The 12,098-nt window shown below is 37.6% G+C and overlaps 1 protein-coding gene across 5 annotated transcripts in view; it reads left to right on the forward strand.

Annotated features, from left to right (window-relative positions):
* Nucleotides 1–6,941: 6,941 nt before the first annotated feature.
* Nucleotides 6,942–12,098, forward strand: part of arnt2 (aryl-hydrocarbon receptor nuclear translocator 2) — a 104,568-nt gene continuing 99,411 nt past the window's right edge. For 2 of the 5 annotated variants that reach the window (XM_048183651.1, XM_048183654.1), the window contains exon 1: nt 6,942–7,321. In XM_048183651.1, the coding sequence (XP_048039608.1) occupies nt 7,291–7,321 (31 nt within the window). In that variant the 5' untranslated portion in view covers nt 6,942–7,290. Of the gene's footprint in view, nt 7,322–7,524; nt 7,677–12,098 lie in introns of those variants that run through there. The other 3 variants (XM_048183650.1, XM_048183653.1, XM_048183652.1) reach the window with 2 other exon arrangements.

Below are 12,098 nucleotides of genomic sequence, written 5' to 3' on the forward strand. Positions count from 1 at the left end.
CGAGAGACACCACTCGCCACGACAAGTGAGCCAGAGCCCGTGGACAATAAGACAGAGCTTGCCATCGGCCTGGAAGTGGAGCCCCAGTGTGGAACTGACCAGGGGAGTGAGCCCGTGACACCAGCAGCCAAGGGAACGAAGACTGAGGACTGGCTGAGGGACTTCAATGAGGACTTGACGACTCCCGCCAGAAATCTGAATCTTTATTGCACAATGAGAACTGTTTGGACTATGATCAATCAGTTTGTTTGGAATTACCGCTCTTTATGGACTGGGATTTATTCTTTTCATTGATCTGCATTGACTGTGTCATTCTGACTGTGATCTTGTCAAGCTTCGTGTCACCATCACCACAGAGCTCAGCCAGTCATCCAGCCCCCATCGCTACTGGATATTTGCAGCCCTGCGTCGTGTCTGAGGAAGTCCTGCTATGACGTCGAGCCGCAGGTCGTGCTACCACCAGCAGTGCCTATGCAAGAGGATCATGCAGCTCCACCTCCGGCCTCTGATCCCTTCGCTCCATCTCGGCCTTTCGACCTGTCTGCTCCATCTTGGCTCCACCAGAAACCCTTGACCTTGCGGCTCCACCAGGTTCCCTCGTCCCACCTGCTCCCCCTTGGTCAGTCATCACACCACTTCCGCCACGGACTTACAAGCTGTCCGCTGTGCTCCGTCCCTCCACCCTTTCAGCTGCAGCAGGTTCCTTCTTCCCGTCGCCTTTGCCTCTGTCCTTGGTCACACCGGCATCACCCCAGTCCTCGGGTACTCTGGCTCCACCTACGACACGTCGCATGACGTTGCCTGGGTCTCTTGCACCAGCGATGTCACTCAGCTCCATTGACCCTCAGTCTGCGCTATCGAATCCACAGGCTCTGTCTCCATCAGTCAGCACCGAATGTCTGCAGCCAAGCCAGCACCATCTTGGCTCCTCCCTCCCTCGACTCCGCCGCAGGCTGTCGGCACTGGAGAGCTCTGGGTCTGTGCCATCGGACACTGTACATCTTCGCCGCCAGGGTTTTGTCGTCGTCCATCGTTCATCCCCTCCTCTGTTACTGCTGACCACCATCCCTTTGCCACCCACTGTTACCATCCCTGTGCCAATGCTTCGCCCACCTCCTTAACCCTCTCCATCCCTCCCCCTGTTATTTTTCGGTTATGGCGTAAGGTCCTGCCATGCCGGAGGGGGGCATTCTGTCAACATTACATTCAGTTAGTTCATGGACTTTTAGTTTGTATTTCTTCAGTTCCTGTGTTCCTTTATTTGATTTTCCCACCACTCCTTTGTTACTATGGAGACTAACTCAATCCTCACAGCTATTCATCTTTTAGTTCATCACCATTGTGTATTTAAGCTCCTTTGGTTCTCTTAGTGTTTGTCCGGTCACGTTCACGTTAAGTGTGTTTCTCTGCCCTGTTTTGGATTACTGCTCATTTGGATTAAACTTCATATTGGAATTTTATCTCTCTGAGTATTCATCTATCTCTCTGCCTGCAACGTACACCATTATTGTGACGCTAACGAGTATCATGTTTTTCTCAATAAATTATTTAAACATCATTTAAACAAACAATTACCTGAAAAGCAACACTGCTTGCAGATTTTTTTTTCACTTATTTAAGACATAATAAAGTGACATTCTCTAAAAGAAAGAAAATTTACTTGAAAACAATTTTTAAAGTCATTTTTCGCAGTGAGATGTAGTTATTTGTGGAGAAGTCAGCTAAAAGTAACATTTTAAAAAACTGTTGAAATTACACTAACTTATACAGAAGCATAAAGGCTATTTCACCTAACCTCAGAGCTCATGGTGGGTCATGAGATGTTTACACGGTTTTGAAACATTTACACATTATCCAAACAAACAAACAAACAAACAAACAAACAAAACAGACTGTTTGTCTATGGAGAAGGTGGATGTGATTGTGACTGCTGTGTTCTATTAAGCTCACTGAACATGAGGTTATGAGCGGTCATACGTATCAGTAAGAAGCCCGTGATGCTAATGGAAGCAGACAAGCAGCAGAGGCACTCTCACCATCCTCCTGCATTCTGGATGTTTCTGTCAGCAGTTAGTGCTGTCGGTACAGGTGTGGCGCTGTCTACTGACTGTCACAGTGCCTGCCTGTCCTATAAACACGCTGCCTAACAAGGACAATCAAGAGAGATTTGAGCAAGTGAAGTTTGTGCAGTGTAGAAAAATACTTTAAATGCACTTTGTCATTTGCTTGTTATCGCGTTCTCATGGCGTACAGTGGAAAACTTTTATGGACTGATGAAGAAAAAGTTCGAAATGCATCTGTCTCAACGATATCCATATTCGGAACATTCAAAATGCAGGGACTTTTCAACTTTGCTGTTTTCATATATTCCAAACTCATGCATAAAAATATTTTTTTCTCCTATAGCAATGACATTCAATGGAGACTTTTGCTGCTCCTCTGAAGTTTCTCAACAATGTTTCAAAGTGAGCTCAGAGTTTAAACTAAAGTATAAAGTCTCGATATGAACTATGATTTCTTACTCTTACTGTATGTCAACAATTGTTAATGTTCAATGTTATTGGGTTTCCACAAAATGAAACTCATATAACTTTGAAGTAAGAAAATAATAGCTACATTTTCCCTTTGGAGTGAACTATTCCTTTAAGCTTATCAGTAGGTGAATTACTGAAGCAATTGCTTTGAAATCCTTTTGAAGTGCTCAGTAAAGGCCAATAGGCTTTGAATTGGGACAAAAAAGAAAAGAAAATGGAATTCCTCTTTGAAAGCTGCTCTTTGATTGCTAAAATTCAGTCTCAAGATTAAAATGCGTACTATGGCCGTTCTTATATTTTACAGAGGGCCGGTGAGGTGAAGACATTAATGGCTGTCATGCAACAACATGCAGAATTTCACTTTTGAAGTTTACGGGGCTCAAAGTTGGTTCTGACTGCTGAATATTAAAATTCAATGAACACCCCTCGTTCAGTTTGATCTGTCAGCCTGCCTTATCTGTGTGTTGTTAAAGCACAGGCCAGTTTTTCTTTGCTGGAAGGCATGTTTAATAAAGTAGAGGTCAGCAGAACGTTATATGCAGGTGTCTGCAGTGCAAGAGCTTAAAAACCAGGGCAGAGCAGCACTGCAGAGAACCAGAGGAGAAAAACTGGCACATACACCGCTGCAGAACACACAACTCATGATTATGATTGATTTCATTTGAATTTTATGAATTTGTATTTGTTTATTGGCATGTATTTTATTACTGAGACCCTAACTTTCCATATCATTCTGTTCTGACTTATGGTGCTTTTTTTCTAACAGACTAAACTTCACTCAGTCACTCAGTCTATCATCTATCTATCTATCTATCTATCTATCTATCTATCTATCTATCTATCTATCTATCTATCTATCTATCTATCTATCTATCTATCTATCTATCTATCTATCTGTCTGTCTGATTGTCTGTCTATCTGTCTATCTATCTATCTATCTGTCTATCTATCTATCTGTCTGTCTGTCTATCTATCTATCTGTCTATCTATCTATCTGTCTGTCTGATTGTCTATCTATCTATCTGTCTGTCTGATTGTCTATCTATCTACCTATCTATCTGATTGTCTATCTATCTATCTATCTATCTATCCATCTATCCATCCATCTATCTATCTATCTATCATCTATCTATCTATCTATCTATCTATCTATCTATCTATCTATCTATCTATCTATCTATCTGTCTGTCTGTCTGATTGTCTATCTATCTATGTATCTATCTATGTATCTATCTGTCTATCTATCTATCTATCTGTCTGTCTGTCATCTATCTATCTATCTATCTATCTGTCTGATTGTCTATCTATCTATCTATCTATCTATCTATCTGTCTCATTGTCTATCTATCTATCTATCTATCTATCTATCTATCTATCTATCTGTCTGTCTGTCTGTCTGTCTATCTATCTATCTATCTATCAACACCATGCAGACATAGCAACACCCTAGGAACATCATAGCAACCACCTAGCAACTGTCTTGAATCCTCTTGGAACACTTCAGAGGAATGCCTCCCAGCAACCATCTAGAACACCCGTAGCATCTGCCTAGCAACACTCTAGAAAATAACCACCACATTCTGGTAACTGTATCAATGGGATCTATTCTTGACAAACGTTTCTTCTCTTCTTCTTCTTCTTTTTTTTTTTAGTTTAAATCAGTAGAATCTCAAACTGTATATATTGTATAATTAATCTAAAACAGCCAAGCAATGTGTATCATGTCATCATAGTGTGTGTGTGTGTGTGTGTGTGTGTATGTGCATTTTCTTGAAATTTCCCCATAAGAACCCCGACCTCCTCCAGTGTAGATCAGTCATTGTTTGACCCTCACTTCATCTATAGAGGGAAATTGGTTTTTACTCCATCATAAATCATCAAAAGAGTTTCTGTACTGGAACACTGGAAGATTAATGTTTTCACTGTGTTTGTGTTTCGTCATCTTTATATAAAAAGGGCACTGTCACTTCTGTGAGTGGGCTGAGTTAAGAAATGTGCATAACAAGATTGAGTTTGTGTCCAAAACAGTGAGCATTACTGTACTGCACTCGCCTCTCTTCTGTTTAAAAGACAAAAGCTTAAAACAGTAACATTGGGGTTTAGGATCTCATTCAGACTAACTTTATTGTGTGATAACAAATGAGTTTGGAGCAGTGTGAAATGACGGGTCACTGTATGACAGAATTTTAAAGCCACGAAATTCCTTGGGACCTTGACCTCAATAGGAATCTATTCATGGACTTCATCATCAGATCGTCTCCAGGCACATGATTAATCAGGAAAAGCCCTATGGAAATAACACTAAAATTATATTACACTCTTGATGTTCTAGGATCCCTGTCATGATTTAGCTCAATTAAAAAAACTAGATCATGTGACAAAACTAAACAGATGTAAGGGAAATTCAGGACCATATTAAACTCTGCAATATAGACATTTAATAGATGCAAATTATTTCATATAAACAGAAATACTTTATGATAAAATGATGGCAAATATTTAAATGGGGGAAACTGGGCTATTTTTCTCACTGCTTTTTTTAAAATCACCTTATAGAGGCACAAGGCTAAGGCTTGACTATACACTGTATATGGGCCATTCTGAATTGGTTCAAAGTCAGAGTTGGAAACGTCTAGAAAAAAAGTGTCTTTTTCCACAAATTTTGCATGTATGCAAATTGTATAATATCCAAGGTACACATTTCTAGGGATTGTACAGTCAATTCTCATATTGTATTTTCAAAAAGTTTAGGAATATTTTTCATCCCCCAAATGTGTCACTACCGAAACACAATGATAAATAATATAATAAGAAGGGTAACATTGACCGATTAAGATTTTGTTTACATCTACCTTATTTTTTGTTATATTTTAAGAAAGTTTTCACAGGTAAATCAATAACAACTATAATTTTAACAATATTTCAAGTGTAATTTATGAGATTTGTTGTATTTTGAATCTAATCTTTCTTTGTAATAGGCATAAAATGTATCATACTGATTTCAAAGTGAAGGATTCATTAGTTTGAATATACATTGAACCAAACACTATAATAACATCTTAGTTGATCATTCAGTATACTTTATTTTTGACAAAACATCTCATGTTTCGGTCGTGACTGCACATTTTCAGTAGTGACATGTTGGTAGTGACCACATCACATGACATGATTTTAACTCGCATACTAAAACACTAATGATTTGCATAATAAAACATACTAAACTTAATGATTTGCATAACTGTACTAAAATTTTGTTTATTTTCCCCAAATAAACGATTATGTGTTTCCTTTTGTCACTACCAAAACAATGATGTCATTACTGAAACAGTATTACTGAAAAGTTTCAGTAGTGACAATTTTAGAGACTTTATATAGATTTAGATACTTTAATAATCAGCACATGCTAGCACAGTTCTGAAGTTGTACACACATTAAAAACTACATTTTATGGAATAACACCCAAAAAAGTGTGCTTAATTGCAGAAAAAGGTGTTTGGTAGTGACGTTCCTTAAAGTTAAACACATTTAACTCAAAATGATGGACCTATCTACTCTGAAAGAGAGGCTATGAGAGGGAGGAAAACAGGAATATTTCCTGATCAGAAATGTAAAGTGTGTTAAAATCAGTCTCAGACAATGGACTCAAACACACACTGTTTCGGTAGTGACATGAAAATGCGGGACATATATATAAATATTTTTTACATAAAGTTTCATGATTTAAAAATAATAATAATAATATATATTATATATACATATATACATACACATACATACATATACACACATATACATAATGTATATGTGTGTATATATATATATATATATATATATATAAACTTCACTTTAAAAAAAATCAAAAATACATTTTTAAAAACAACTATGGGGGAAAAAATGCAAACATTATTTCAATATCATTTTCACAAGTTGAAATTTAGATATTTTAAATATATTAAGCTTACTGATATTTGAAATATTCAATACTTAAATGCTATTTAATTGAGTTTTTGGTTGTGGGACAGCAGTTTACACCAATTCTGTAGAATGACCCATATATATATATATATATATATATATATATATATATATATATATATATATATATATAAACCATTAAATATACTGGCCCCTATAAAGACACATGTTTTTATGTAATAATGATTAATCCACAATTAATAACAAAAATGTGATGTTAGACTTTCTGGAAGACAGAACAGACAAAAATTATTCTAATTTAACTAATTTTCTAAAAAAACAAAAAAAACAAAAAAAACCTCACATAGCTTTGAACTATGAGTCTGAAACCAGTATACAAAAGAGAAAACACTCAGAACCTCAGATATAATGCATGCACTCAATGTTTTACAGGTCTCAGAACAGCAGTGATGTCTAAGCACACGACCAGAGCAAAGCAACAATGAATGCACGAGTGAACTGAAGCCCGGGCTGAACTTCTTGGAGGGCGGAAAGGCGCCGAAGCCGCTGCTCGGATCCTGCGCTCATTAATTCAGTGAAGTCTCGCGGTGTTCACGCAACCTCTCAGACATCTTGCGTTTGTCAGACGAATCTGCTACATGCACGAGCAGAAACGCAGTAAAAGCTCATCCAGCATCGCTCGATCGCCATCACATCTTCACATGCGGGGCTGAACTGAGTTTGCGCGTTCGAGACACTCGGAGAGGATCGCGTGCGGCGTTATTTTCTTATTGTGCGTCATTTCTGCTTTTCTGCATATCTGCGTTTCCACCGAGGCAATATGGCAACACCCGCCGCTGTAAACCCATCGGGTGAGTAGCGATTTCACAGCTGTGCTTTTAAATATATTGTGTGTGGTGTTTCAAGGGAAAGCGGACGTCGGGTTTTTTTTAAAGCAATATTGTGTTTTCGCGTTAACAAAAGAAACCGCGACGCTTTAAACGCACGCGAGCACCCCCTCCCCCCTGCACAAGTAACAACAGCAGCGACATTTCGAATTTTAAACGCTACATTGTATCACTGCTGTATTAATGTTCTTTCTTCTGTGGTTATAGAACGTTGCGCGAGTGTTCTGTGGCGTCAGAATGAAATGTAGCATATTTGGCGTTATTCGGCCGCGGCTTGTTGCTGATGTAAATTAGATGCTGAATACATTTCCACACGCCGGTACGTGCTTTGATTTCCTTTGATACGCAACTACTGAATCTGATGCGTTTCTTATGGGACTGTGATGATATTTGTTATAACAGCTCTACTTCCTCAGCCTGTTGATTCCATTGCGACAATGGATGTGGAGCAAACAGTCAAGTTTATTGTCATATGTGCAGATTAGGGTAGCAAGAACAGTGAGATTATTTGATGTTTCTGTGAAGCACTTAAAATGTTCAAATTGTAGCAAGAATATGAGACAAAATGGTGAGTGACTGTGAGATGTAAACAAGAGCACTGTGTTGTTGTGCAAGACTATCATGAGCTAATGTTTAAGTTCACATGAATGTGTGACATTTTTGGTTTGTCACTGAATTTTTAATGGTTCTAGAGCTTAAACTGTTGCTGTTTAGGTTTTAATGCAGTCCAGAGTCACGAGTATGTGGGCATCTGTGCTCTATTTTAGTCAGGTTGCTTCAAGTGAAATCGGACATCAAATTGCATCACTCTTAAAGGAGTAGTTTTCTTCAGAATTAAAATGTTCTGGTAAATTTACTCACCCCCAAGTCATCCAAGATGTTCATGTCGTTCTTCAGTGGAAAAGAAATGAAGGTTTTTGAGGAAAACATTCCAGGATTTTTCTCCATATAGTGGACTTCACTGGGGTTCAACGGGTTGAAGGTCCAAATGTCAGTTTCAGTGCAGCTTCAAAGAGCTCTACATGATCCCAGATGAGGAATAAGAGTCTTATCTAGAGAAACAATTGGTCATTTTTTTAAAGAAAGACATGAACATCTTGGATGACGGTGAGTAAATTATCAGGAAATTTTAATTCTGAAGTGAACTAATCCTTTAAATATTAGACAAATCTGTTTTTTAATGGAACAGTATATTGATCCTTTAGACAAAATATAAAGGAATATAAAAAAATACTTTTTGCTTATGTGTTTTGATGCATCAGGCATTTATGACTCATATAGTGTGAATATGAAACTCATAGTTGAGAGGAAAAAACACCTCAGTTTTAATCCGAGGCCCAAACTGAGCAAAAATATGCAGTTTGGTGCTTATGTTTTTATTTATATGGCCATAAAGATGGAAAAAAAAAAAAGTTTTATGTTGACTTTCTAAAGAATATAGAACATTAACATATTTACAATTATACTAAAAGGGCTTTTACTTGCTAAAAAATATAAACTGTCTGTCGACTGAAGTCATGTTGATAATTTAGAGGCCTAGAAGTTCATATATCAAATCATTTTACATGCAATAGTCTGAATTGGAAGAAATAAGCACAATATTATCTCTGGCCTGATAAAACTGATATTATACTCAGAACAAAAGGTACAAAAACAAGCCGTCACGGGGGCAGAACCTTTTCAAAAGGTACAACTTTGTATCTAAAATGTGCATATTGGTATCTTAAAGGAACAAAAGTGTACCTTTTGAAAGGTATCACCCCAGTGACAGCTTTTGTACCTTTTTTTTCCTGAGGAAAAAACCCCTCCTACATCTAATAAACTTTATGCATCAGTCTTGCTGTATGAATGTGACTGATCCAGAGAAACACGTCACAGAAACCTACTGCTGCTCAGTTTGTTCAGTCTGCACTTGAAGTAAATTAAGCTCCATGACTCCACTGCTTCCATGAACACTCTTTTTTCCCCCAGCGGGCAATTCCTTCCCCGCCACCTCATTGTAAATGCAAATGAGGGGAAATGAATAAAGAATGTGTGCGTTATTAGCACCTGGTTGACACGCCGAGCTGCCAAGCGCGCTTTAGAATGCACAGGAGCATTCTGGGCCGGAGTCACGTGACTGTAGTTGAACTCAAGGGCACTTTGTTTTAAAGTCAGCTTGCTTTTATTTCGCTTGCTTAAGAAATATGTAGACCATCTGTACTTTTACCGTTATGCCCACGATGCTTAACAAAAGGCCCTGATTTCAGCATGGCCGCGATAAGAACGTGTTTCGTGCAAATAGCAGTTGGCGTTGGTCAATGGGGATTACAGGCACAGTTGATTAGCAACAGTTCAGACTGTTTGCCGACCTCTTGTGTTTGTGAAGGAAGCCTTTCTGAGAGGAGGGACGGATTACAGGACTGACCAGAAGAGTAGCGTTGCTAAGAAAGACTCGTGTGTTTCTGGAGCATATGCTGCACTACATCAGCTAGACACTGCTGATCACCTGTTGACTGCAATGATTTTGTGTTGTTGGATAAAAAGGGCTGAGTTTAGATATTTGATGTATGTAATGTGAGACAGTATAAGTCAACATATAGACAATTTTCTGTACCGTTTACATTCGGTTTGGTTTAATGCTAAAATTAATGCTTTTATTCAGCAAGGATGCATTAAATTGATCAAAAGTGACAGTAAAGACATTTATAATGTTACAAAAGATTTCTGTTTCAAATAAATGTTGTTGTTTTCAGCTTTCATTTCATCAGAGAATCCTGAAAAAAGTAACGGTTATTAACATTGATGATAATCAGAAATATTTCTTGATTATAAAATCATCATATTAGAATGATTTCTGAAGGTTCATTTGACACTGAAAATTCAGCTTTGATCACAGGAATAAATTACACTTTAGTATATATTCAAACATAAACCAGTTCACACTAGGCGCAATATGGACAAAATAATCATATTGTGTTTTTTTTTTTTTTTTTTTAATGAATATTGCAATTGCGATTTTATTTGAGACTTTGGCTTTTGTTTTTGCTTTTTCAAATATGCTCCATTCTAAATGTATTCAGTGCACAAGAAGTGCATAACAAAACATTTCACAATTAAATAACACAGTATTAATAGCTTGATAAATAGAGATGGCATCATTTGGTATCGAGTGTTTGTATTAGTCTTCGGAAGCCGTCTTTACTGACGATGTACGCAGACACCATGTCTTTACATATATGTTTGGTGATCGTGTTTGATCCTTTCTCATAAGGTGTGATGCTTGCAAATGCTTGAATGATGGATGCTTGTTCAGTTGGTTCAGGTTGGCTTTGAGGTGTGCTTTTGTTAGTTTCGATGGACTTTGTCGATATGCATTGATCATACTTTTTTTTTATGGCGCTGTTTTAAGTGCTGGAACAGGGTTGTTGTATTGCCCTGTTTTGTTGCAATAATCTCACAGGTCTTGCAAATTACCTTGCTCTCTGACACATCCTCTCTCCTGAATCCAAAATACAAAATATTCTGAATTAAAATATATATAAATTTAATAAATAAAATGGCAGTCTTATGCGATTTAGAAATTGCATGTGCTCAAATTGAGATTGCACAGCCCTAGTTCACACTATCACAGTTTTACTGTTTTTGATCAGCCTTGGTGAGCATTATACACTTCTTTTTTTTCTTTTTTCTTTTTTTTTAAACATAAACTTACCGACCCCAAACATTTGCACGGTAGCTTTTATTGACTGCTTTAAATGTTAGAGTCAGAACTACTCATTTTATAATGTTAGTTTCACTGTTTTGAGTCTTTTGTTTTTTACTCAAATGTTTTAATAATGTGAAAAACAAGCAGAGACCCATCTTTTCAGCAGTACTGAAATTTTATAAACGTGTCGCTTTGAGCACTGTTGAGTGGATTCATAAACACCTCTGATTGGCCAGTGTGTTCATGTGCTCATCAGATATGTCTGTGATTGGCTACAATGATCAACGCTTCAAAAACATGTTGTAAATAGTCATCAGTGATGCCCTTCACCAAGTGTTTACACAGATACACACTGGAGCGGTTGAAAGCAGGCGTCTACTGTATCAGCGGACCGGTCATGCTTTCAAATGCTCCTGCTTTCAAAACACTTTCAAACGCTCCCATGCGTTGATCATTGTAGCCAATCACAGAAGTATCTGTTGAGTGCGTGAACCCAATGGCCAATCAGAGGTGTTTATGAATCTGCTCAACAGCGCTCAAGTATAGACTTGGTATCAAAGTCGGTACTTTTGACAGCAAACTCAGCGAAAAAAAACAGACCACAAACTCTGGTTTGATTTGGGTAGTGCTAGAGCCTATATATCTGTCTGTGTAATAACTAAAAGAATGTTTATATATCTCATTTTCTGGCTAGTTTACTTTAGTTTTTATAACACACCTTACTTTCACCCAAACTGAATAATTAAAAACAAGTTTAAATGGGTAAATCTTCTATAAATATTTTTTAATTTTTCAGTTAAAACACACTAGACATGCTTATTCTGTGCATTTTGAGCACTTTTTGTATGAAATCATATTTATTTTGTCCATCAAAAGTGTGCTTTCACTTTAATTGAGCATCAGCAGCGCAACAAAAATAGACTCGTGCCAAAACCCCCGCTTCACTGCTGCTAACGCGAAGCTCCTGGTGTGAATGCATTGTGCACATCGAAAACAAAAACACACTGCTCACACTTGGGGTGTGAAACCTCTATAAGGATGCTTTTGCACTAG

Source organism: Megalobrama amblycephala, linkage group LG3, assembly GCF_018812025.1.
Source record: "Megalobrama amblycephala isolate DHTTF-2021 linkage group LG3, ASM1881202v1, whole genome shotgun sequence".
Taxonomy (NCBI): domain Eukaryota; kingdom Metazoa; phylum Chordata; class Actinopteri; order Cypriniformes; family Xenocyprididae; genus Megalobrama; species Megalobrama amblycephala.